At 40.6% G+C, this 26,148-nt stretch overlaps 2 protein-coding genes across 2 annotated transcripts in view; one reads left to right on the top strand and one right to left on the bottom strand.

Moving 5' to 3' along the window:
• LOC132972402 (protein piccolo-like) lies at positions 1-26,142 on the bottom strand. The gene is made up of 24 exons (XM_061035194.1): positions 24,562-26,142; positions 24,193-24,455; positions 23,005-23,824; positions 21,043-22,090; positions 19,133-19,201; positions 18,779-18,805; positions 17,095-17,183; positions 16,897-16,972; positions 16,674-16,799; positions 14,588-14,696; positions 14,297-14,364; positions 13,970-14,193; positions 13,031-13,078; positions 12,805-12,935; positions 11,842-11,868; positions 11,268-11,361; positions 10,283-10,354; positions 9,643-9,949; positions 9,083-9,277; positions 5,831-5,972; positions 5,657-5,715; positions 3,443-3,580; positions 1,103-1,248; positions 1-153 (listed from the first exon to the last, which is right to left on the bottom strand). The coding sequence occupies exons 1-24, from the start codon at positions 26,134-26,136 to the stop codon at positions 10-12; spliced, it is 5,997 nt and encodes a 1,998-aa protein (XP_060891177.1). The 5' UTR covers positions 26,137-26,142; the 3' UTR covers positions 1-9.
• LOC132972409 (isocitrate dehydrogenase [NADP], mitochondrial) overlaps positions 3,059-26,148 on the top strand; it is a 375,783-nt gene continuing 352,693 nt past the window's right edge. Inside the window, exon 1 of the mRNA XM_061035211.1 lies at positions 3,059-3,062. The gene's annotated coding sequence lies outside the window, so the exon portion shown is untranslated. The remainder of the gene's footprint in view (positions 3,063-26,148) is intronic.

Raw genomic sequence — 26,148 nt, forward strand, 5'->3', positions numbered from 1 at the left:
TGGTGGTGCTCAGGGGTTGGTCTGAGTGGAGCTGACAAACAGCTTGTGCCAGCTGACCACTCTCTTCCTCATGTCCACGTTGTCGAGCCAGATGTAGGCTTCCCCTATCAGGGTCTTCTTCACGAACTTTCCTCCGTTTGACACCAAGAAAAGCTGGAAACACATTGAAGAGAGAAACGTATTAAAGGTGCACTGTGGAGTTTTGGGTAGAGACATGTGAAAGTTGGAGAAATGTACAGATTCTGTGGTATATGTTCATAACTCCATAGACAAACCGTCCTGAGAGGAAAATTTGGTCCCTGGAAAACAGTTTGAAGATAAAATGCTCTGTGAGAAGTTATGGTGGGGGGCCTGCAACAGTGAAAGCGTAACTATCCTGGTAGCTTTTTAGCTCCAAACAGTGTTCCAGGGACCAGTTTTTTCCTTTGAATAAAGTTTGTGCATTTAGTTCAGAAAATATATCATAGAATTGTTTCACTTCTCCAACTTTCAAATTTCACTACTAAACCTACATAGTGCGGCCAGCGGCGGCCAAGACCGGCCTGTCGACAGCAGCCATCTCGCCGCTATATTTATATTTGTTCACCATTATCAGCTTTCTCCATAGAGCCTGTTAGCATAGCTTCCAAGCAATATGGCGGAGGTTAAGTTTCGATTCTGGGAGTGAGTTCCCACCCACTGATCTGTGATTGGTCTGTAGCTTCAGTGGTCGAAAATATGAGGAACTAGCGTTGTAGTTTCACCCCGCTAACCGCAACAGCTTCCAGTGACGCAAAATGACGATATTTGCGTCACTGGAAGCTCCTTGTCAGACGTAAAAATACAAAGATTTCCCATCTCAGGGGAAAATGAGGGCGGGATGCACGACCATTCAAAAATACTACCAGGTTTCTAACGATACAAAGATTAATGCAGATGTGTGAAGTATCCCTTTAATCTGTTGTCCTGTTGTTGTAACTGTTTAGATTTGTTATAAGATCATCAAGCAATGTGCAAAAAAAAGTATTGAATGTTAAAATATTGTAGCAGTTTTGTGAGACTTATCGTGTTTAACAGACAGACAGATCCATATCTGATGGCAACGTTTAGGTGCCTGCCATACCTGAATGGAGTGTCCGGTTGGGTTGAGGGGGAACCTGAAGGTCTCGTTGAAAGAAGGCTCTCTGTCATGTCGACAAACTCTGGTCTTCTTCTTGATGATCCTCTTTTGAGTGGCGACATTCACCACGTACAACTTCACGTACAGGTCTGAGGGCAAAACAAAAAAGAAGGAACATGGGTTAGAAAACCTGCAAAAATATCGTTGTTAATACACACTAAAGTGATATTTAATTACCTTTAGTTAATGATCAATGAACTAACTGATTTACAAACAATGAAATGATCATGAATAATGTTATTGTTGTAATATATTGTAATAGACAATACTGATCACATTAGTAAGCTTTTATTAACACTTTATTATGACACACCTTATAAGACTTATTACACTGTATTAAATATTAGTTAATGATAACCAAATGAATTAAAAGCTCAAAGAAATGAAAGTAAAACACCATTAAATCATGTACAATTATTTACATAGCTATATAATACGTTGTTAATGGTAATGATTAGTTTGTAAACCATTTACAAACATTATTTGGGAGGCTATTATCAAGTTAGAACAGCTGTTTATAATTCTTTGTAAATGATTAATACCGACAGTTCAGAGCATATATTACTGTGTTTGGATTTCTATTATGAAGTTAAAACTGAGGTTTTATAATACTTTTTTTTAATACATTATAACTGTTAAATACATTTTAGTGGCCAACAATGGCAATTTCTTTCTTTAAGCTTTCAAATCATTTGGTTATCATTAACAATATGATATTAATACATTTTAATAAGAGTTATAAGGTGTTCAACAATCACACTGTTTCTATATAGTATACTAATGTAATCAGAGTGTGATTGTTATTGTCTGTAATCAATTAAGTTACAAAATATAATAATTTGATTTCACACAAACTATTGACAAAATAACAGAAATTATAGCATTGCTAATATTTATTTGGCATTATTAATGACCATTTAATTGATTCAACAGTTAAATACCTAGGAACTAAAATGAATTAACAATCAATTTACTCTTTCTTAATAATGGATATTATAAAGAGTTACCAAACAAAATAAAAAAAAGATGTAAAAGGGCTAGTAGCACATCTTGTCTTTCTCACTGAGAACTTCTGAATCAGACCTTGTACCTCGCCCAGGTACTGCTGAGCATTGAGCATCTAGTTGACGAGCATTAGCAGTGACATTTATGTAGCCATATAGCGTCTTGTTGAAGCCTCAGTCTGACTCAGATGAGGCTGTAGTGCAGAGACGGTGTAACGTGCAGAGGTCTGAAAGCACTAAGTTGAGTAAGCATGTTCAATTTTGTTGTTTGTTAGCATTAGCTTGTTGGCTCAAAATTGGTTGTGATCGACAGTGTTAGTGATGGTAATACAGCCTAAAATAATAAAGCTGATTCTCCTGTTTGGAAGTAGTGTTGTAGTCAAGACCACACTAACAGAGACCAGGACATACCCGAGACCAGAATGCTCAGAGACCGAGACAAGACCAAGACACTTAGGGATAGAGACCGAGTCAAGACCAAGATCAAGGCAGGGCGAAACAGAAACAACTCGCAGTCCATTAATATCATTGAAATATCAACAACTTGAGTGCAGTAGGCATGCTCTCATAACACTGGGAAGGTTGCTGATGTAACAGAGGGAAACAAATCTAATTATGATTGAATGAACCGAAACAAGGCTGAGTAAAAATGCTTTTGATTCCTGGAGGCCGAGAACTTAAGTACTACAGGATCTGGCATATGTCCAAAACTGCTCAATCATTTTTGCTATCAAAACTTCACTGTGCTAATGCTAATGTGAAGTATGTTCTCATTGGCTCAGTGCTAAGGGGCTTAAGTTTCTATGCATTATTATTGCTTATTAAGCAGCAGTTGGCCATGGCAGACATTCTTTCCATTTAGTTACAAAGAAACTAAACAACAAGACAACTTTTTTCACAGCTGTACACCTCTGTATATGAGTGTTAAGACATGTTGTTGATCAATTCGGGTCCAAATCTGAGTACAAAGAATTGAAATTCAACATATTGTGTTAGAAATTCGCAGTGACTGCCCTCTACAGGTTGAAACCCGGCTACTGCAACTACATTTTATAATGGCTGAGCTGGTGCTCCCTGACATATGTGATACAGTCTTTCATTCAAATTATTCTCACAAACCTTACATAAATACAAGTCAGTATATAGTATCAGACATTTTAAGGGCAATAGACTTAAAAAAAACACATTTTTTGGGTGGAGATGATCTTTACATTTAATAAAACACACGTTATGGTAAATTCTCACTCATGCATCTGCACAGTACACAGTGCTTCCGTACCTGGTAGATGGTCTGGACTCTTGAACTTGTAAGTGATGTTCCTGCATTGAAGGACCTCCAAAACCAATTGGTCTCCTTCTGTCTTCACCTCCTTCTTGAGAGCGACCTTGATCTCCCCCATTATTTGTGTTTTACCACCTAAAAACAAAAAAAAAAACACATGGAAGAGTATGTGTCATCAGTTTTTTTAAATAAGTTGATGATTTCTGTTTCATTTCTTTATTTTGCTAGCCTTTAGTGAACCCTCCATTAAAACCATACAGACAGATATAGTTGCAGAGAAAAGGCATGCTCTCCTTGTGTCAATCAAGATAATTTGAATAATTTAGCAGACCTAAATTGGGCAGGGATGAAACCAGGTCAGGACATTTTCATGTCTCTGTCAGTTTCAATTCGTAGGGCTTTATTAGCACAGGAAACAAATGTTTAAATAACCACAGCTCAATAGAAATAAAACAGAAAATTTAAGCATAACAAAATGATTAAACAAGAAAGTAACAGAGATGTGCAGGATTGCAGTACAATAAAGTGTATAAACATGTAATGAGTTTGTGTTTTACTCATAAATACAAGTTCAAATCTAACTTAATATACAAATTACTACTACAAAAATATTAAAATGTAAAGAGATTTCTTTTTTAAAGAAGTATATTTACAGCTCTATGGTCTGTATGTATGTACAGTTGTGTACAGAGATAAGTAGTGCAGATGTTGCAGTGATACACAGATAGGTAGACTATATTGTTGACGGTGGTTATGAGCTGTTGGATGCTCTTTTCCGGTCACAGCAGCTCGCATAACGTGCACATTGATGTTCCTCACCCTGCAGGTACACACGTTTTTTTGGTTGTTGTCCATTAAGTTAAATCCACAAGTTGTGTTTGTGATGAGTGGGACGTAAGTGTCTCTGATGTCCTGGTACAGTGGACAGGTAGTTCAAAAGTGCAGCTTTGTTTCTAGCTCTTGTTGGGTGCAGAGTCTGTCCTCTTTGGGAAGCCAAAGTCTAACTGTGGTGTCCTCTCTCGTTGGTGAGGATGTGCTCACTGAGTCTGTACACCGTCCTCAGTTTTGGGTCAGTCACAGTGCTCAAGAATTCCGCCACTGTTAACTCTCTATTTAGGGCCAGATAACATTCTAATTTTCTCTGTGTTTTGGGTTTCTTTACATTGTGTTAAGTACATTTTTTGTTTGTTTTGTTTAATCATTTGGTTTATCTGATTGGGTTTCCGCCTGAGGTGCTCTGATAGTGAACGCAGTCCCAGAAACAGCTTTCTGAGGGGGCAGCTCTCTGTGGTCTCTCTGGAGGTGAGTGCTTTGCTATGGAGTGTGTAAAATTTAAGACCTCTCTTTTGATAAGTAAAGGATGTCATCCCTTTTCTGGTCTACATGCATTATTTGGTGTTTTCTTTTGGACACCGAGGATGGATTTATATAATTATGCATGCAGAGCCTCAATTTGATGATGGTCCCGCCCTCTCTCTCTTTCTCACCCTCCATATGTAGAGAGAGAGAGAGAGAGAGAGAGAGAGAGAGAGATAGACAGATAGACCTCCTGACCCCCATTTGTGAAACACCTAGCAGCCTACAGCCTGAGATGACCTTGGTCCTTTTGTTACAAACTGAAACTAGAGCTGGATGGGCTCCATCATGACACCTGCGCAACATGAAACGTAGATATAGTTATGACACAGGTAGGATAGTGTGACAACCACTTCTCTCCCAAGTTCCGACATCCTGAATGAATTCTTTAGGCTTGGCTATTATTGGTTATAGTTGACACTATTTCCTGAAGAAAACATTTTATTGCACAGTTGAACAGAGTCAGTACCATAACACAGTTTTTAGGTGATTTAATGAGTGGCTGGGTTAATAAAAGTGTTGGAGATCCGGATTGCCTAGTGTAATGTTGCGTTCCTCATGTATGGAGGCTATAGTCCTCATTGCAGCGGCCGTGGTTTCGAATTGGAACACGGCCCTTTGCTGCATGTCACCCCCTTACTCTCTCCTGCCATCATTTCATGTCTCTCTTCAGATGTCCTATATAATAAAGGCAAAAAGGCTCCAAAAGAACTACAAAAAAACAAGCAAGCAAACAAGTGTTGTTACAATAAGTAGCCAGCAGATGGAGACCTCTACCACGTTAAAATGAAACATGAGAATGTTTTTTTTCTTAAGACTTCTTTACATTGAGCAGAGGATGTTTCTAGAACTTGCCTTCATTTTCCGTGGGCCCTAGTTGGTTTTTATCTGTGCCGTTAGGAATGGTCTTCCCACTGTGAGAGAAAAAAAAACACATAAGGGATAAATTACAAAGAAATACTAAAACAGCCGAAAGCACTACTGTTTGCATATTATGCTGATAAAAAAATGAGCCCCATATGATCTTACATGCGTGGCACTTGGAAAATGGCACTGTCCACTCCGGTGCCCTCCCCGTCGTCCCCCTCCAGGCCTCCATAGGCGTCTCCCACGAGACTCGGGGCTGACAGCACCACCGACCCTGAGACATCAGCCAGTCTGTGTCCTGGTCCTGAGGGTACACAAGAGTGAGGTAATGGTGAAGAAATACCTTCCTGTCTATCTTTCACTTTAACTTTTCTGTCGTTCTTTCTATCGACAAACTCAAAGGTCTGACTCGTGTTCTCACCACGCGTGCATGCACCACGTCGACAGAAAACCCTTCACACCCCCAGCTATCAGTCACTGACAGTGACGCTGTCTTGTCACGCATAACTTTGACTGAGCATCACATAACAGCATATCAGGGGAGGAACCAATCAATGGATTTGACAGCTTGTCCTTTAAGCAGTGCAGTGTATAACCGTTTTAACTGACAAACACCACACTTATATTCCATCATTAGAAAATAAATGAAGGTCACTTGGATTCACTCCCATTCATTTAAAGTCTTTCTATGTGATTTTTCACACTTAAATATAATATAAATCAAGTATATCCTCTGAAAATAACTCTGTGAGTCATGACTGTCTACAATGGGTGTAACACCTGAGTCCCACTGTCTGTGATGTTTTCAGAGTTTTCAGAGTCCTATCTTCACTTTGTTTACATCGCCCGGACGGCTGGCTGACTCCTCCCCTCGTGTATAAAAGTTGTTTAATTGAGGGACTAGAGAAAAGAAGAATAACATACTGTACTCACTGCTTAACTGTGTTTCTAGATCACGCTCATTTCAGGTAAATTTACATGCAGTGTGAAGATACGAGCATGATAAAGATCACTAGCATTAGCATGCTAACACAACAATGCAGCGCGAGTTGTTTTGGTTTCATGCTGGTGCTCAAGGGCGACATCTGCTGGATCAAAAAAATCGCATATTAAGCCTTTAAAGTGAGACAACAGTGTGTATTTCCTCAGACTTAATTATTTGTTTGGGGCCCCTTGCTGCTGTTGAGTCATGCTCCAGCCTATATTATGGAAAAGAATGATTAGTTCAGGGAATATGTAAGGTGTTTCTGTCTAGACTGAGGGGTGGATACCTTCTTCTCCTTCACAGTGCCCACTCTCTCACAGTAAAACAGAGACCGATAGAATAGTTAAATGATGTGTGAAAAACAACATCACTTGATGAAATAGCTTGGAAATCTGTTTCTATAGCCATGAAAACATAATCATTAGAGATGTACCGATTGGGAAACTCACGGCCGATACTGATGTTGGAAATAACATTTTAGCCGATTGCTGATTCTGATGTTTGTTTAATTTCTTCTTTTAGTAGTCAGACTACCACAATGCCAACATTTTCTCTCATGTTTGATAATGAAAACAAGTCAAGTCTGTTCATCAGGGGACTTCATCTGCCTGATAAAAAAACCTCTTCTCTGAATCAGTTGTAAGATGAACTAGACATCAGCATTAAATGGATTTGGCACAACAAATAAACATCGGCTATTGACATTGGCTCATGCTACATAATTTGCCTTTATGTTACCGTTACCGATGTTAAACCAACTCATCGGTGCATCCCTAATGATTATGTCAATAGCAGGTAACATAAAAACATGCACACTCTCTGACAGAAACAATACAATTTACATGATATTTCAATTATTTACCTCGATAGTTTAACATTTGGTTTAATGGCAGACTTCATTTTATTTCTATGTTTTTAGTTGATATTTTTTTATTGCATAATTGTTTATGAATAAGTATTACAAGTATTTATTTTTCCTATGTTGCCTCACCTTCCCTCGAAAACTTGTTCCCCTCATGGTCAGCTGACCGCTTTACTCTCATTGGCCGGGGGAATGCAGAGTGAGCCTCCTGTTGACTTTGACACCTCTCAGGTGCGTCTGTGTTTTTGATTTAGGCCGAGGGGGTTTAGGAGAGGATTGGAAGGGGGAGGGGTGTGGGGGCCTGTGTGCCGGACCTGTGTGAGTCTCTGTGTGTTTCTTATGTTAGGCTTCATTCATATGGCACAGACATGCACACACACAGAGGCTGCAGCATCACAAAGCCCTCAGTGGTCAAGGGAACAGTAGCCAGGGAAGCGGCAACTGCATGCTTAGATAGCTCTGACTCAGGACAGACTTAGCTTAGAAGGGGATTACAATTTTTTTTTTTTTTCATTATGAGGACATCACACTACACTATACATAAACAGAAATTGATATTCATGTTAATTTGGTTGAAGACGTGTGAAGGATTGCCATCCCAGTTTGGTTTCTCATTCAGGGGTCGGAGGTCTCCACACTGGGGTTCGGTAGAAACCATATATACTTGGGATCGGCGCATGCACATTTTAAGTATAGACACAAGAATCTGGGTGGTGCTTTTATTTGGAATAATAATAAAATACACATTTATTTATTAGTTAGTCAAAAGATGGTTAAAGGCTTTATATGCGATTTTTTGATCCAGCAGATGTCGCCCTTGAGCACCAGCATGAAACCAAAACAACTTGCGGTGCATTGTTGTGTTAGCATGCTAATGCTAGCGATCTTTATTATGCTCGTCTCTTCACACTGCATGTAAATTTACCTGAAATGAGCGTGATCTAGAAACACAGTTAAGCAGTAAGTACAGTATGTTATTCTTCTTTTCTCTAGTCCCTCAATTAAACAACTTTTATACGCGAGGGGAGGAGTCAGCCGGCCGTCCGGGCGATGTAAACAAACTGAAGATAGGACTCTGAAAACTCTGAAAACATCACAGACAGTGATTTCTATTACATTTAAGTGTGAAAAATTGCATATAAAGCCTTTAACTTCTCTTCTGTGTTAATATGGCATATTTAAACTTTATGTAGTACTTAAAATATGTTATAGAATATTTAGTGCACCAAATGTGCCGGATTATTTGAATTTAAAACTTAATTAAAGAAGACTTTTAATTCAATTTAAGGTTATGGTATATGTCAGATATTTGACTTTTCATCTGACTTGGATTATGTTCAGTCACCGTGTTAGTAAGATTGATCTATCTCAGTTGTAACAGGAATAACATTAAGATAATAGATCAAAGGAGAAGTTATGTGGACAGAGGAAGCAAAGGTAAAATGTTAAGGAGGTAAATAACATGGCGGACGAGGTTTTTAGCAAACGATATCGACAAAGCTTGCATGCGTTGGAAAAAAAGGAGGCATGTCACAGGAAGTGTTTTAAAGGCAGGGGCGGGATTTACTTGGTTGCAGGCGGGATTGTTGCACGGCAGCCTCGGCGGCAGCGATGGCTATCCCGGCGTCCTCGAGGTGGGCCTGAGTGACGCTGCTCTTGCTTTGGCTTCGGGAGGGGCCGTGGGAGCGCAGTTGGCCGTCGGAGGAAGACTTGGAGCTGCCCGGGCTGCTGTGAGACTTTTCTAAAGGCAGCATCTGCATATCTGCAGGGAGACGAAATGAAGGGTTGTTACCGCTAATATGACGAGAGAGAGACGAGCTGAAGATGAAAATTATTCAAACTGTTAAAAGTATTTGATTTTTGTCTGCTCCAAAGGGGTCCTAATTATTGCCTTGTAGCTGTTGACAAGCAAATGAAGGGTAATTACAGCTGTCAAGATACGATTATTGTTGTTTCTATGGCAACCGTCTCTTTCTCTGTGTCACAACTCAGTGACCACAGTTTTTTGACACAAACAGAAACTTGCTGAGAATAATAATTTCTGTTTCATGATCCAGAACCATGCAACCGCTTCATACACATTTTAGCATGAAGTAGATGAGGTGCTTTAGGTTACGATCACTTTACCTTTGGCTGGATCAGGAAAGATTCCGTGGCTTCTACTCTTGATCACAGAGTTTTTAGGTGAATCGTGACTCCCATCTCCGAGTCCTGATCCTTGACTCTGTCCTGTGCCATAGCCGTGTCCCATCCCGGGCCCCGATAAGTGGCCCTGGCCTTGGCCATATCCCTGACCCTGACCAGATCCAGAGCCCGGTGGGCCTTGTGCAGCATGGTGTGCTCTGCTGTGCTCAATGCTCTCACTCTGCTCCATCAGAGGCAACCAGCGGGGCGTGTTGTCTAGCTGGTTGGTGTTCGATAAGTCAATCAACACCTAGAAATCCAATTAACATGCACAGCAGCGTTGATAGAAGGAAAATCATAACTTTGAAAGCAAGCCCGACACAAATGTTCTACTTATTTTTTTTTTTTTCACAAGATAGATAGCTGAACACAATGCAGGCTTAAGGCATAAAGTAATGTTTGTTTTCAGAGCTTTTGGGAGGACAAAGTTAAAGCTGAGTGTATAAGGCTTTTTTCCCTTCTATAAAAAAAAGCTGGTCATTCCAAAAATATAAAGGAGCAAGAAAACGTTTACGTGAGGTAGAATACAAAATGACTTTGACATTTCCAGACGTGGGCATTCAAGATTCCGAGAAGCACTCACTTCTCCGAGGAAGTCGTTGGAGGAGGATCTGTCATAGTCCCACACTGTGACCTCCAGCGTCTTTTTCTTTAACTGCATAGAGAGCGTGGAAAAGAGGAGAGAGAGAGAGAGAGAGGTCAAAGATTATGATGACAGATCTTGTCTGTGTGTTTTGTAATGTGTTAGCTAGAGAAGTGTGCGTGTTTGTGTGCAGGTGGGCGGAGGAAGCGTGACAGAAATATAGTGTACGTGCGGTGCATGAATGAATGCACACCCACAGCAGGAGGGGAGCCGAGAGCCGAGAGAGTTGCATTGAATGTCTTTCCTTTTATGTGTTCATACATTTGTTCAAATACCTGTGAATGTGTACATATATGTGTGTGTGTGTGTGTGGGGGAGAAGATGGAAACATGTCTCAGGAAGGGAACATTTTTTAAAGGGTTGCCCCGGTGATGAGACGTGATTAATCAGCAGAGCCGATGAATCCCCCTGTCTCCATAGAGGGCTTCTAATGCCTGACCACCCAAAGCTTCCATATCTGCACTCAACCCTCGCAGCGGTAATTACTGTCTGGGGTGGCGTATCTGTCACTAGCAACACATACTTCTTGGGAACTCAGACCCCCAAGAATAAAAAAAAAACACATGTCCAGACACACAGTAGCACAATGGCAGACTGGCAGGCACAAGTTTCTAACGCTCTTTTTTGATGTTCAAATAATACAAATTCAGGCTGTCTGTGTTGAGCAGAAATGATGGTTTGTTAAAATTGAAGTCTTGGGAGTGCTGATAAGAGGCTGCGCAGGGTTACTAAAAGCAGCCACAGGGATAAGGCATGAGGACAGAATCCTAACAAGAGTATATAAGACGTCCACTTCACCCGAAAATGGCTCACAGCACAAGCAGTAATTGCACAAGTAAGACAGAGTGGAAGTGTGTGTGTGTGTGTGTGTGTGTGTGCACCTGCATGAGATATGTGTGATGTCGCCCTGCACAGTACTATATACCTGCTCCAGATGGATGTTCTTGTAGATGACGGTCTGGTTCCACTCGGGGTTCAGAGTCCTCTGAGCATACTTGGTCCTTCTCTTGTTATCAGCGCTGATAAGTTATGAAATTCAAAAATGATTTATCAGTAAGAAAGTAACGTTTCTCTTCAGTGCTTGACTCCATTGGCAAACATTCACCAAACAAGTCATACTCCACAAATGTAGACTGAGTAGATGCTTTTTTTTATAATAGGCAACCTCCTGTTTTTGGAGACACCAGACACAAATTTGAATGTAGATGTTTACTTAAACTGATAATATGTAGTTTTTTTTTTTTTTTTTTTACAAAATAACAAATCTGTTCAGAGGTAAAAATCAGAGGAGAGTCAAAATTGAGAGGCATGGAGAGAAAAAGGCAATGACAGGACTGTTTTTAACACCATGAACTACAGCAGATAATTGGACAAACAAACAAAGGCCACAACAGAAGGATGGAGCAACTGCTTTGGAGGAGACGTCATTTACAGAAAGGAAAAAAAAAAGAATAACACTAACAAAAAAAAAAAAAAAGCAAAGATCAGCACCACACTACCTTGCATTCTGGACAACCATGACTTGGCTGAGGGAGTCCAGAAGAGGAAGAGGAGGGCAGATATCACAAACAAGAAAAGCAAAAACACAAAAAAACAGTCAGAGAAGCCCAGAAGAGCTCAAAAGTAAAGGCAGTAGGATAGAGAGCTGAGGCAATCCGTATTCTTCCCTTTGGTGTATCGCTGTTTTTTGTGTGATGCAAGACCCCCCAAAAAAAATCCTCGCTCACGGGTGAATGACTAATTCAGAAATGTTGTTGTATAGCACTATAGCTGTGCACTGTGCTGCTAACGTCAAATAAATTCATTTCAAAATGCTCATGTGACAGCAGGAAGCAAAAGTGCTTTCCTACCGAGCCTTCACTTCTAACCTTTATAGCTTGTAAGGTAGAGAAGCTTTATAATCTCATAAACAGGTCTGACGGGGTTATTATCTAAGAGCAGATACTATGCAGAGAAGATAAAGGCCGTATCGATCCTTTCTCCTGCTATTCACGGGCTCCTGGGACTATGGGGGAGCGAACAGGATATGAGGAGGAAGCTGCGGACATACGTAGATCTAGGGGACGACATTAAAAAATACTACGGGGGAAACGCGTGAAAATTCATCATTGCGCATGGTTTTTACCAATGCCGTTGGGAAAAAAATTTGGTAATTTTGCAGTGTACCAAAGTATCCTGTCATGGCTCCGTTTTAAATATAAAACACCCAACCACTGACTCAGCAATTTTAACCAATTTGAATCCAATTCCACTACGAATGAGTGCCTCATATCATCCTGTCCAGTCTCATTCTCTCATACAAACTCCAGTAGTTAGTCAGTTCCATACAGCACAGCACACTCGGTACAAAGTCAGAAAGAAATAGGGGGGAGGGGGACAGAGACAGAGACAGACACAGAAACAGGAAAGGCAGACACAAAGACCAGACATTCATGAGAACTTAAAACGCTCTCTGGACTCACCCTCTCCCAGGTAAGAGGTAGACCTTTACAAAGGGGTCAGAGTAGCCGTCGTTGTCTCTCGAGGCCAGGTTTCTAGCCTGCAGGACGTGGACGATCAGGTTTCCGAGGTTCCTGTCGTAGTTGATCTGGAGCTGAAAGAAAAGAAAAAAGTGAAGGCTGTGAGTGAAAGACTGACAAACAGCTTAGAAATGAATGATCAAGTAGTTTTTTTAAGTGCTTAGCCTACCTGAATCTCTCCAGTGATTGGGTGTTGTGTCCTAATCGGATCAGTTGGCTGCGAAACAATTGCAGAAAAAGTTCTTACAATGACAGTTTCATGATTGGTCGTAGAGACAGAAACAAAACTCGGGTCAAAAAAAAAAAATGTAATGTCAGTCGCTGTCAGCAGTTACCAAGTGATTACGTTGCAGTAATTGGTTCTCTGACATAACTTCTCAAAATAAACAGCATATTGTCAGCCCACTGAGGAATAGTCTTTGTAGAGGAGATGAAGAGTAAAGATGTCTGATTGGATCTATAAGCCTCAGGAGAGACTTGACCATCTGAGCCATGCTATCGACTGGAAAAGTCCTCCAGTGAAGTTTGAGAAGCTGGATCAATCATTTGAGCTACTTCCAGGAATACGTATTGTCCACTTCGGTTTAGGTGCTGTCTGCCAAACAAACACATTAGTTTTGTCCTTTTTTTATGCTAGGTATTTATCACCAGATTTGGTGCATGATGCATAATTCATTTTCTTTAACAATCAATGATTTATTTATAATTTCACTAGTGAATCTCTTATGTATTTTTGTCATCATTTCAGGTGTAATGGACACCAAGGGTCATGCGCAGTACCACGCTATTTTCTTGTTCTTCTATAATTGGCCTGTCCCCCCTGATTGAACACAGGAACACACCATTTGACCTTCATATACAACCTGCCCTTTGTACTGTTCTATGATGTTACACTAATGGAGAAGCATGACGGATCACACAGAGTTCCACAGGCCGTGGCTTCAGAGATAGATCCATACTTTAATGTGTTGAGAGCAGATGTTCTATTTTACAAAATGTAAAGCTGGTGCAACATGGACTAGTTGTATATCCCGACACTGTGACACACCCAAAGTGTGTTTCTGAGGCGTGGTAGCAGAAACTATGCAAGAATAGTCAAATTCGCTACCTTTTGCCGTTGTTTCTTGTTTATGGCCGGGGACGCAGGCTGGCCAGGGCTCGGTACACCGCTTGAGGCTGCAGATCCAGTGCCTGAGTGGAGGAGGGCAGAGCGCTCCAGCGCAGATAGGACACCCAAACCTCCAGACCCAACACCAGGACCCTGCTGCTGGGACACCTTCTGCAGCTCTGCAGCTAACTGCTTAGGATCGACTCCTGGTGAACGCTGCCCACCTACTGAGACAAATAGGTATCGTGATGCAGACTGCATTTATGAAGAATAAGAACACAGATACATGCATGCATGCAGACATATCAACAAAATCCTTGTACATACCAGCCTTAAGCTGGACATGGTGCTCCAGGGCTTGTGGGTGCTCAGGGTCAGACAGCATGTTAAGGTCACTGTTTGGATCCATACAGGAAATTTATGATTGGAATATCAACCAGTGTAACTAAGCAGTAATCATTCATAGTGGTATTTGACGGATTAAGGGGTGTGAAATGAGGAGAAGGGAGAGGGAGGGAGGAGACAGGCTGTACATGGGTGCAATGTTACCATATTGCGACTAAAGATGTCGGAGTTTCAGTGGGACAGAGGGGTAAATGGTGACAGATGCAAACTCACAGTCTCACACAGAGCTCCGCCTCTGCACATGGCTGGCCCACGACGCTCTGCACTTCTTCATAAGTCTTTCCTGTCAGAGTGATTCCGTTCCACTCTAACACCTGCATTCCTGTGGTGTGATAAAAAGGTAAGCGGCGGGTTCAAAAAAAGGGTGTTATCAATTTCCAGACAATCTGCTATACTGTACAGCCTGAGGCCAGGCATTTCACTTCGTCTCAACATAAGAAACAAAAAATCCATCTGCCTACGCGCTCAGAGAGCAGATGTGATATTTCAATTTGCAGTACACCCAGTGGGAAAGTGAACTCATTTAATTTCCAATTAGGTTTTTTTTGTTGACTTTGTCCTCTGCGAGCATTTAGAGCAGCAACATGACAACTAGAGTAGGCTTGTTTTCACACAAAGAATTAAAAACAAAGGATAGCACCACAGAGGTAGAGGTGAGACAATGCCTCCAAATTTTTTTTATATGAAAACCTTTATGTTAAAGGCTTTATATGCAGATCCAGCAGATGTCGCCCTTGAGCACCAGCATGAAACCAAAACAACTCACGCTGCATTGTTGTGTTAGCATGCTAAAGCTAGCGATCTTTATTGCGCTCGTATCTTCACACTGCATGTAAATTTACATGAAATGAGCGTGATCTAGAAACACAGTTAAGCAGTGAGTACAGTATGTTATTCTTCTTTTCTCTAGTCCCTCAATTAAACAACTTTTATACGCGAGGGGAGGAGTCAGCCGGCCGTCCGGGCGATGTAAACAAACTGAAGATAGGACTCTGAAAACTCTGAAAACATCACAGACAGTGGGACTCGGGTGTTACACCCATTGTAGACAGTCATGACTCACAGAGTTATTTTCAGAGGATATACTTGATTTCTACATTTAAGTGTGAAAAATCGCATAAAAAGCCTTTAATGTTTCCGAGAAAAATATATTAAACACAGATACACAGCAAACTCAAACATTCAAAGGCCAGAGCTGTGTGAGGCCTCACTTACAGGACTGATAGCTGGTCTTCTACATATAAACCAGCTACAAGGACATAAAGGCTTGTATAAGTTCCTTGGTATGCTTCTGCAAGAGCCAAGTGCTGCTCTCTATATAACTCACTGCATCCTCCCCCACTTAATTTCTTCATGCACCTAAAGGCATGTTCCGCTGCCATTGTCCTTTAGTGGAGCATATACGACGCATGGCATTTGCGTAATTATTACTTTATTACTCAGCATACACTATAAGTAAACACATGCCTGACCACCCCCCGTTATTTAATACAGCGCTTATTTGCTTGTAAAGAACATAAAATGGAATACATCCGCCCAAGAGCAAATACATAAGCTCATCTGCCCTTCACCCTGTCCCTTGTGCAATAGTTAAGCCATTGCAGCCCATTTGGTGGGTTTCCCATTAAAGAAAGAAACAAATAAGCCCTGAAAATATCAAACTGCGTGAATTGCCATGAATACTCTGCCTCTTGAATTAATGAACATTAGGAGAATAATCATATGAGAACTCTAATAAACTAAAATGTAATTTAAGTAGGTTTATTTCTTCACAGTAATGAGACTAATTATTGTGTATGTGTTTGTCTGTGCCTGGTGCTGTGTTTTTGTGTGTCTATAGCGATGCTAAATATAACCTAATGACTAACACAGCCCAGCGCTGGGCAGGGTGAGATGACAGGATTTTTTTTTTTCTTCTGGGTTGGATGTGATGTGCTGAGAAGAGACATGACAGACAACAACACAGAAGGCTATACAGCAGCAGCTCTCTTTGTCCATCTGGAATTCAATGATTCATGCAGGGATTTCTTTTTGTGAATGGTATTGACTTAAAGGTTAATAATGATTTAAAAAAAAATCAGTTTAAAGCATTCATTTCTCAGGCACTAGAAATGATGTATCATGTACTGTCTGTACCAGACCAAGCAAAGTCAAATCAAAGCATCTCTTTTAGCTTGATTTGAAAAGCTCATGTTTTGAAGCTTTTTCCTTACAACTCCCAACATATGAACTTAATGAGCAACTAGAACTTATATTAATACATATAAATAGCACCTCCTTTTTTTCATTCTTCTCTTACCCTCTACAACTTTTCCTGTTTGTTCTGCCGCTCCACCAGGGATGACCTTGGCGATGTAGGCTCCGATCTCTCCTCTACTCCCCGGAATCAGCTTCCCACCTACCACTCGGATCCCAAGTCCATTCCCTGAGAGAAATTAAACATGTAAATAACTATAACAAAACTGCAATAAAACATGTTTTTGCACATGATTTTTGTGAGATACTAATGTAAAGCATTATACCAGACACACTGGTGTCCTTCAGGTCTCTCTTAAGCTTGAAGCGAGTGTGAGGGAAGGCATAGGGGACCAGTTTCATCTGAGAGAGATTTTAAAGAACAGCAAAGAGGGAAATGGGTTTTCCTTACAGCGATAAAATCACATTCACAAAGTCAAAAATGTATGTAAGGAAAGACTGAATGTTGTTAGCTTTGCCCTCACCTGTCTCCTGTCTGACATGCTCCCGCTCTGTGGATGTCCTTCTCTTGGCTTATCAAACCAATCAGTGTCCTCGTTCCTTAGATGGTAGGCTGAGCAGAGGAGAGGAAGTGGTTAAAATCTACGTACACAAAAAATACACTCCGACGGTAGCTTCCAGCTTCCAAGCAAAGAACTGTGTTTCACATTGTGGCAATGACAACTTGGGGAAGGACAAGCTTCTGATAATGCATCACAACACTTGTATCATCTCAGTTTTACTCGAATGCAGTACAGATCTCTGATCAGACTGGATAGGTGAAAGCAAAGAAGTATGAACATTGTTCAACACTATCCATTCAGTCTGTCCGATCAAATGATCACTGCAAAACACTGAATGAAGGATGAAAACATTTTGAGAGCATTTAAGGTTAGGCATGCTTTGATACCATGCAATGCTCCCCATCTTGGTGTGAGGGCTCTTTTAGGCCAAATTTGAAATGTTGCTTTACGTACAATATTTCAGCTGAAAGAAGCCCTGGGAAATCATGTATTACGATATAGAACACTTTCATTCCAAACAGTGTGGGTTGGAGTTGTCCCATTGTGTATGATTTTTCTTAAACACTGTATAAAAATGATTGCTTACATTACATACGAATGCTAATCAACTACTACTACTGTAAAAACTATTTCTGATACAAATATTTCAGAAGTGAAGGGGGGAAATATGCATGATATCTAAATCCTTATCTTTCATTTAAGCTAATGGTATGCCATCAAAAATATACAACTGTAATGTGTTACTTTACTATGTTGAGGTATTTATAAAGTACTATAAGAGCAGTATAAATAACAAAATACGTACCACATAGAGATCTGATAACCTTTCAATTTGATATATTACGCCTTGAAGATACTAGTTGTCTTGTGCCACATTACAGTATCATTATTGCAAACCCTGAACATTTTATATATCTCTTCTATAAAGACGTTATAGAGCCATGATAAGAATGCCAGGTTGTTGGGAATGTCCTGCATTTGAATTTGAGTCATTAATAGTTAAATATGAACTATTGTCACTATATGGATATAATGTGACTCTGAGGAGATGCACCGGAAATGATGAAGAGAAAATGCCCAATGATCCTTTATGCTGAAGGTAAATGTTGCCTTTCATCTACCTGCATTAGAATAGGAAGCACTGATCAGTTTTTAACATTACCTTTGAGTTGTATGATCTTGAATGATTGCATTAATAACATAGGCAACATCGACCTTCAGAATACTATAAAATGCCTTTTACATATATACACTGGATAGCAATTAAAATATATTTTTTGTGGAAACAATTGTGTATGATCACACAATATACACGTGATAGCAAAAGTGCATGAACATGAATATTGGATATGGGTCTGATATGTTTACAGAACCACTGTGATGTGCAGTCATTCCAGAATGATGTATTTTGAGTTCACTTCTATAGGACACATGACATATTTCCAGTGCCTCTGAGATGGTGTGTCATTCCGGAATGAATCTGACCATGTCAACTACTCAAGTTTGGCTAAATGACATGTTTTGTCTATGAGTCTGGTATGTTTACAAATCAACCAGAAACAGTGCGTCATTCAGGACCATGATATGCGGCATGGAGGCATACAGTCTCTGTTGTAGCTTCATGGAAGTGGGGATGCTGTCTCACCTTCTATATTCCAGTTTGGGCCTCCAGCTGTGGTACAAAGTTGTATGTTTTTTTTCAGAAATGCATTCAACCAAGGTTCATAAACAGACTCAAGGAGTTGTGCTAGGACTAGAACTATAGTGAGAATACTTCAGCACATGCACTAAAAGCACTTAGTCAATATAAGATGCATGCTTGAAATTACTGCACATCTGACATTACTAGCCTCAGAAGGTTTTCAAATTTAAGCAGAAGTAATGTGTACAACATTTAAAAACATTTTAGGGGAAAGGCCAACAATAACTTAATGTCAAATTGAGACGTATTAGTAACAGGAAAGTGAGGGGTTTTAACTAATACTGTAATATACTCTACCGTGTCTGATACTTTCATGAAAGATTCTGGCATCATCTCTGTTCAAAGCCAGCATGGACTCACTTAGTGCTGTAATCAAGGCAGATGGAAACTTTCACATAGGGTCAGGATAGATATTTTCTTAGAATTTAACTATACTGTTCCTCAGTTAACAGTATAGAAACAAACCTGACAAATTTTGCTAAATGTAAATGTTAAGTGTAATGCAGTTTTAAACTTTTCTTATAGACAATATGGATGCTATGAATCCCTTTTTTCAACTAAGTCTTAATCAGGTTGCTTACAAAATCAGTTATTTATATTGTTCACAGTGTCTAAGTTTGAAAGAAGTGCATAACATACTGTATCAAAATAAATGTACAAAGTAAAGAACTAATATCTGCAGAGATTCATTTACCAAACGTAATGGAACACTACCAATCCCACACTTAAAGATATGGGAATAGTTCATGTCAATATTTGTCAATTACTGGGGAACATGGACAACTCACATAGCCATTAGACATGCAAAACAGCAACCGGCAAGCATAAAACATACACTTTATTAAGATGGAAATGAAGAATGTATTGCACGACATGCATGGATGCAGAGTTAGATACAAATAGAAAAACAAAAGATAAAAAGTAACAAAGACAGACACCTAACATAAATGAGTCAATGATATGATGCTAAAAAGTTAGTTTTAACAGTACATATTTGCATAGAAAACCTCAGAAGAAAGTCATTGTTTTGCAGAATGAGTTCACAATGAAAGAAAAAACTTGAATTGGTAGGTGTGATGCTGGCTTACAAAGAGCTAGAGAGAAGAAGCTACACAAAGTGATTTCCTTGAGCATAACTGTATAAAGCTGCAAAATATCCAGACCACCATGATTCAGCTGTATTTATTTAAACTTACAGCAGCTTATTCTTTATTTAGGTATTATAAAAAGGTGACTTAAAATATAAATATACTTATATTTGAGGCAACCGCAGAGTAGGAGTAGGAGCCATAAAAAAAGACAAGCAAAAAAACAAAGAGGGAATCCCAAGACACTCCTTTCTGTACCTTGTACAAATATGTTACTGCAGATTTCAGATGCTTTAGAGCATTTCAAAGACTCTAAATGCTTTGACTAAACATTAAGAATGTTCTTGATTACTTAAATAGTATGCAGGACTCTTGGTAGTGTATGTAAACAAGGAGATCATTAAATTCTACATTGTGATAACTTATAATGTTTCTTTATTACAATGACCTACATCTTTTTAATGCAGATGTTTTCATAATACATAGCTTAAACTTTTATATTAGCTGTATTACCTTTTATTGTTATCTTACTTTAAAAGATTAGAAGATTATTCAGCCCAGTGAGTATGTTTCTCAATTATTTCTCATGTCTGCCATTAGCCTAGGTGTCATTACCTCTCTAAACCTGAGTATTTTTTTTTTATCTTCCATGCATTTTCTGACTGTGCCAGGAGTACATAGATGATTTGAAAAAAAATGTTTTTCTAAGATTTAAATAAAGTTAGGCATTTTACGAAAATAATTTAGCCATAATATGGGGTTAAAATTAAACTGAGAAGAATTAAAGGCATGGCAAAAAAAAACAAAAAAACAAAGCATGCTAGTGAACTCAGAGATCAAACATAGATAGAGCTGCTAAGTCACATACATAAGCTCAGGCTTAGAGTATTATGTATCAGTGAGTAATATTTTCAAAATAAAAGAAATAGCATGCAAACATGTACATGACATTTACTGTGGAAGTAAAAATTTAAGGTGGAAATATGCAACAACAATTATCTGGAGAACGGAATTGAGAAAAAAACACTTCACAAAGTCAGAAGGATGACTCAGCATTAGCATGCATGATAAGCAGGTCCAAATAATTGAGTTGCTGCAACAGTCTTAGGTTCCATTTACCTTCACTGTCAGACATTGCACCTTGCAAGTCATCCATCATGAATGCGATATCTCGATCATAGCCTTTTGTCCGAGATTCCTCCCTCATATGTTGCTGTACCTCTGGCAGGGAATGGCTGGACCCAAATTGGTCCCTGGAATCAGCTGAGATCGGTGGTAGAGGTCCAGCAGAGGCTCTAGCCATGCCCATAGGCTGTCCCACTGGACTCAGGGGGCTCTCCTCTTCAGAGTTCTGAGCCACAATGGGGATACGGCCCCGGCTTTGGCTAATAGGTAAACTTGTTGGTTTTGCTCTGGCCACCCCAGGTGCAAATGCTGCATCCAGGACCTCCCCTTCTGTTTTAAGTCGAAGTGAAGAGCTAGATAAGTCCCTTTTGATAGATAGATCCAAACCATAAACTGAAGAGGGGCGGGAGGATGGGCGAGATGAGGGTCTTGAACGGGATCCACTTGGGTAGGTCCCATCATCTTGGGCTGTTGCTCTGATAGTAGATCCCAGCCCATGGGACTGCCCAAGATTAAGAGAACCTGCTAGATTGGCCCCCAAAGAGGAGCCCAAATATTTCTGCTGCTCAGACAAGTTTTTTCTGATCCCAAATGTAATCTCATCCTGAAGCAACCTTGCCGTAGCTGCTAGATTTGTTACAGAGGATGCCCCAGATCCCATGTAGTTGCCATAGTCAGGCTCCAGGTCCCTACTCTCCTGAATTGGGGAAAACTTAGTAATGGCCTTTGGGTCTATCGTGGCCTTTTTGTTCTTCATCTGTTTCTGGTAAAGCACAGCTGCCGGGAGTTGCTTTGCAGCCTGTTTTTCAAGAGTTAGCCTGCCAATGCTATATTTTTCTCCTTTAGGAAAGTGCCGAAAACTATCACTGGGGAGATACTGGGGCAGGCCAAGGCCTGTTAAGTGTTCTAGTCCCTCGGTTCCACGCCTGAACTCCTGTTTAATTTGTTGCTTAAGTAGCTTCAGCTCATAAGGCTCCTCCATAGTGTCATCTTCGCCTTTACCGTAACCCTGAAGCCGAGATGAGCCTAAAAAATCTGCCACCTGTAAGGGAAAAAATAATATGCAATACAGTAAAGGAGATCTGTTATGTTGATCCATATTTAACTACATACATATATGGTTATGCTGTTGGATGTCCATACTAAACCTTTGCAACTCCTGGCGCTCTAAACTAAACGTTACAAGAACTTTGTAAGACTTGGCCAGAACCTGAAGTCAGGTTCTGCCAACATATTACAGGAAGCATGGAGCAAAGTTGTAGGAAATGCCCACCCCGGCAGCTCTTTAAAGAACAGGCCCACCTGGAAGCTCACTCAAATTTTCCCTTGGCCTTAAAGAGACAGCAGCTGAAATGAATCATTTCAGGCAGAGGCAGAAATTAGGTACATTACTGATGCAAGATAAATAATGAGGTTTTTGACCTACACATCTTCCAATGCTACTCAAGAGGTGTCTCAGACTGACATGATTAATGGATTAATGATTAATGATTAAGTGAATATAATTGAAGTGTCTCTCAACAGTAGTGTAAATTTAACTTGCAAAATAACGTATCATAATGTATTTTATGTCTCCAACAATTATATTGCACAGTTGAACAGTAACATGTTGTATAAGTGATTTTTTTTTTTACATTTGTTTACATTTGCTTTAGGTGAGTATGTTGCAAGGGTGTCTGATATAATCAGTTCCTTGCATTTTTGTGTCTGTATTTATATGCCAAGCGCTCAAATGCTTAACATTAAGGAACATTTAACTGCTATTTATATAAATTCACTTTTTTTATACCGCAATTTTATCTTATTTTGCCTTGATCAGCCCTTAAGATTGGTATCATAGAGGTTAAAAAAACAGTGTAGTAATGCTCATAAATTCAACTTTTTACAAAGGATGTGAGATCATTAAAGAGACGAGAAAGGTAAAGGTAGTAGATATTGTAATGGAAAAATATTTACCTCTGCTGTGCGCCTGACTTCTGCTGCCCTTAGGAGCCTGTCTGCCTTGGCCAACTCCTTATCAGGCAGGCTGAATCCAGAACCTAAGCCACTGTTGCTTAGCCCTGTTGAGGTCTTAGTGAGCTCCCCTATATCTTCTATAAGTACATAGTTCCTGGCATTGTGGTGGTCAATATCGGCATAAAATGAATCAGCAGAAATGCTAGACATGGGACTTGAGGCCATGCTCCTCTCCTCTATCCCCAGTCTCAAGTCCAAGCTTCCATACTTTCCTCCAAGGTGAGCCACCCCATAGCCACTTTCTGAAGAGGTTGGCACAATGAGCAGAGGCTGGTTGCGCATCACTTCGTAATTGGTGGTCATCTTGGGCTCTAAATCGGATTGTCGCTGCTTTCCCTGCTGCAAAAGCAGAGCATGTTGGTAACTGCTTTGCTGCGTCTGGGCATGGGTCAGTGAAAGAGTTGGGTAAGGAGACCCCTGTTGGTGGTAAAGGGACTGTTGCTGGTACATATTCTGTTGGTTGTAGTGGCTGGTGGTTTGGGTCTGGGGAACATACTGGGCATAGTGAGAGTAGGGACTAGTTAGTGTGTTATACTGAGAATCAGCTTCTGTTTGAGGGGGGATAAATTGGTCAAACTCTGATTGGGGTGCTGTCCTTGGTCTCTCCAGGCCATCAGCCCTGGCCTCTCTGATGTTGCTAACCTCACTGTCTGACATGTAGTCTCGTTCCTCTGCCACCCCCTGAAGATAGGCCCGCTCTCTCTTCTCTCGTTCTTTCAGCAAGGCTTCCTTACGCCGGTTGATACCCATCTCCAGGTATCTATAGCAATAGGAAAATAAGTATATTGAGCTTAAAACTTTAGCAATAACAGTCCAATGCAAAAAACAACCAAAGAGGCAAGTAACATTCTGTGTTCTCACACATTAGTACCTTACTATGTGTGAGTGTGGAGAGGTCTCACTGAGTGATGTCAAGGAAGCCTTTTAGCCCATAAGCTACCAGGGTAAAAAGGGAATCATGCAGATGAATTAGGAATAATGATTGGGTGATAGGGAGGCTGGCAAAACAATTCACGACATATTCATGATGCTATCAATATTAGTTGATGAATTGATGTCAAAAGGGCTGTGAAAAAGTGTTAGTCTATATATCCTGACTTTGGCTTATGTCAAATCATTGCATCTCACCGTAGCTTGGCATCAATCTCTTTTTCCTCTTCATCAAGCTCAGCCTGTTTCTTGCGAAGTTTGTAGGATTCTCTCTCCACCAGATCAAGCTCCTTGTCAATGTCCTGCAGGATTTTTGCCCGGGCTATTGTTGTACTGCGGGCAAGACGCCGACGAGCAGAGTTGGTGCTGTAGCCTGACCGTCCCATAGAGTCATCATCGGGAGGAGGGTCTGGTAGTGTCCGCTTTACCTTCTTACCTGTACCAGAGGGAGAGCCTCGGCCCTAGAAAATAAAATAAAATAAAGAAATACAGTTCTCAATTATTAAAACAAAATCAGCACAATTGCTTTTAATATTGGTAAGATATAATTAATTCCATTCTGCTTACAGGATAACTGTCTGCATAGTATCCACCCATCCTGTCTTCTGTAGAAGGACTCAGGGATTTAGGATCAGACAGAGATTTCTGACCAGCCTTTAATACCCTAGGGCCAGAGGAAAATCTGGTTGGGTCAGCAGTCAACATTCTCTGCCCTCCAAGGGACCTTTCTGGAGACATGGGGGAAACTTGGTTGTAGAAGACTTTGGACTTTGAGGGAACATCAGCTGTTAGATGAGTGCTGTAGGCCACTTCAATTGGTGTGTGTCTTCTGTCTGAGTCTGTCTGACAGCTCAGACTGCCACCTCTCTGAGAGTTCTCAGGAGCTGATATATGCTTGACAATTTCCACTTTTGTGTCCATTTGGACATTAGGTCGTTTGATAGTTCCAGAGTGGTCTGTCTGAACAGATATCTCTGCTACGGTCTGAATAGCAATGCTAGAGACCTTGGAGCCGTGTTTCCCATCACTGCTATGTTTTCTTGAGCGTCGCCTGGCTTTTGTAGGAGCATCCCATTCATCTTGATCCTCGTCATCAGTTTGGGCTGAGCTATCAACATTTCTCTTACTTTTCTTTCTTCTTCCAACATGCTGCTTCTCTGCTGAGTCTTCATCATCTGTCTGCACTCCACTATCAATTATTTTTTTCCCTGTGTCCTGATCAGCTTGAAGTTTCTTAACTAAATTAAGATGGTCCTGACCTTCCTCCAACTGTCTCCGTAAGGATGGAGTTGAACACTCATCTTTGACAGGCCAGTATTGGCCACTGTCCCCAACCCCTGCATATTTAGCATCTAGGAGATTCCCTGCGGTTCCAGTACTACCATAGTGTTCATCTAGCTGGCGCTGGAGTTGCAGTTGGAGTGTTTGGATTTGTTGTAATTGCTCTTTCTGCTGGGCATAGGTTTCCTGCTGGGCCACCATGTGGGCATGGTGCTCTTCCTCTTGCTGAAGGAGTAGCTGCTGTTTCAGGGCCTGTAGTTCCTCAAGCTCTCTTTGGACCATAAACTGCTCTTGTTCACGATATCGCTGAATCTCTTGCCTCTCCCATTCCAGCTCCTCAGCAAGACATAGCTGCTTAAGCTTCTCTAGCTCTAGAAACTCCCTCTCCATCTGATACTGGGCCATCTTAGTGTTGTCTAAACCAGGGAATATGGGGGAGGAGGCTAGGGCATCGAGAGAGGCTGCAATTGCTTCCAGGGTTGTGTCTGAGTACATATCTGGGTAGCCTGTTATGATGTCAGCCAAAGCAGTGGGAAGAAGCTCCTTGGGTATTCCTGTATCAAAAGCAATTATCTGTCCTGGGTCGGTACTAGGAATGAAACCATACGGATGTGGCAATGTCTGGTTCTGTACTGTTGATGTAGGTGTTAAGGTACTACTAAGGATGGAGCCTGGCTGAGTGGTAATTGCATATGTGGATGGGACTGGAGCAGCTACAGAAGAATAAACTACTCCATCAGAGGTTCTTAAAACACTATTTACACCAAATCCAGCTGAAGGGACCTGGGAGTATGGAGCTGTAGTCATCCCAGGGTAGCTTCCAGTAGCTTTGCTAGTGAAGTCAAGAGGTATACCTGCCATAATCAAATAAAT

This window comes from Labrus mixtus, chromosome 4, assembly GCF_963584025.1.
Source record: "Labrus mixtus chromosome 4, fLabMix1.1, whole genome shotgun sequence".
Taxonomy (NCBI): Eukaryota; Metazoa; Chordata; class Actinopteri; order Labriformes; family Labridae; genus Labrus; species Labrus mixtus.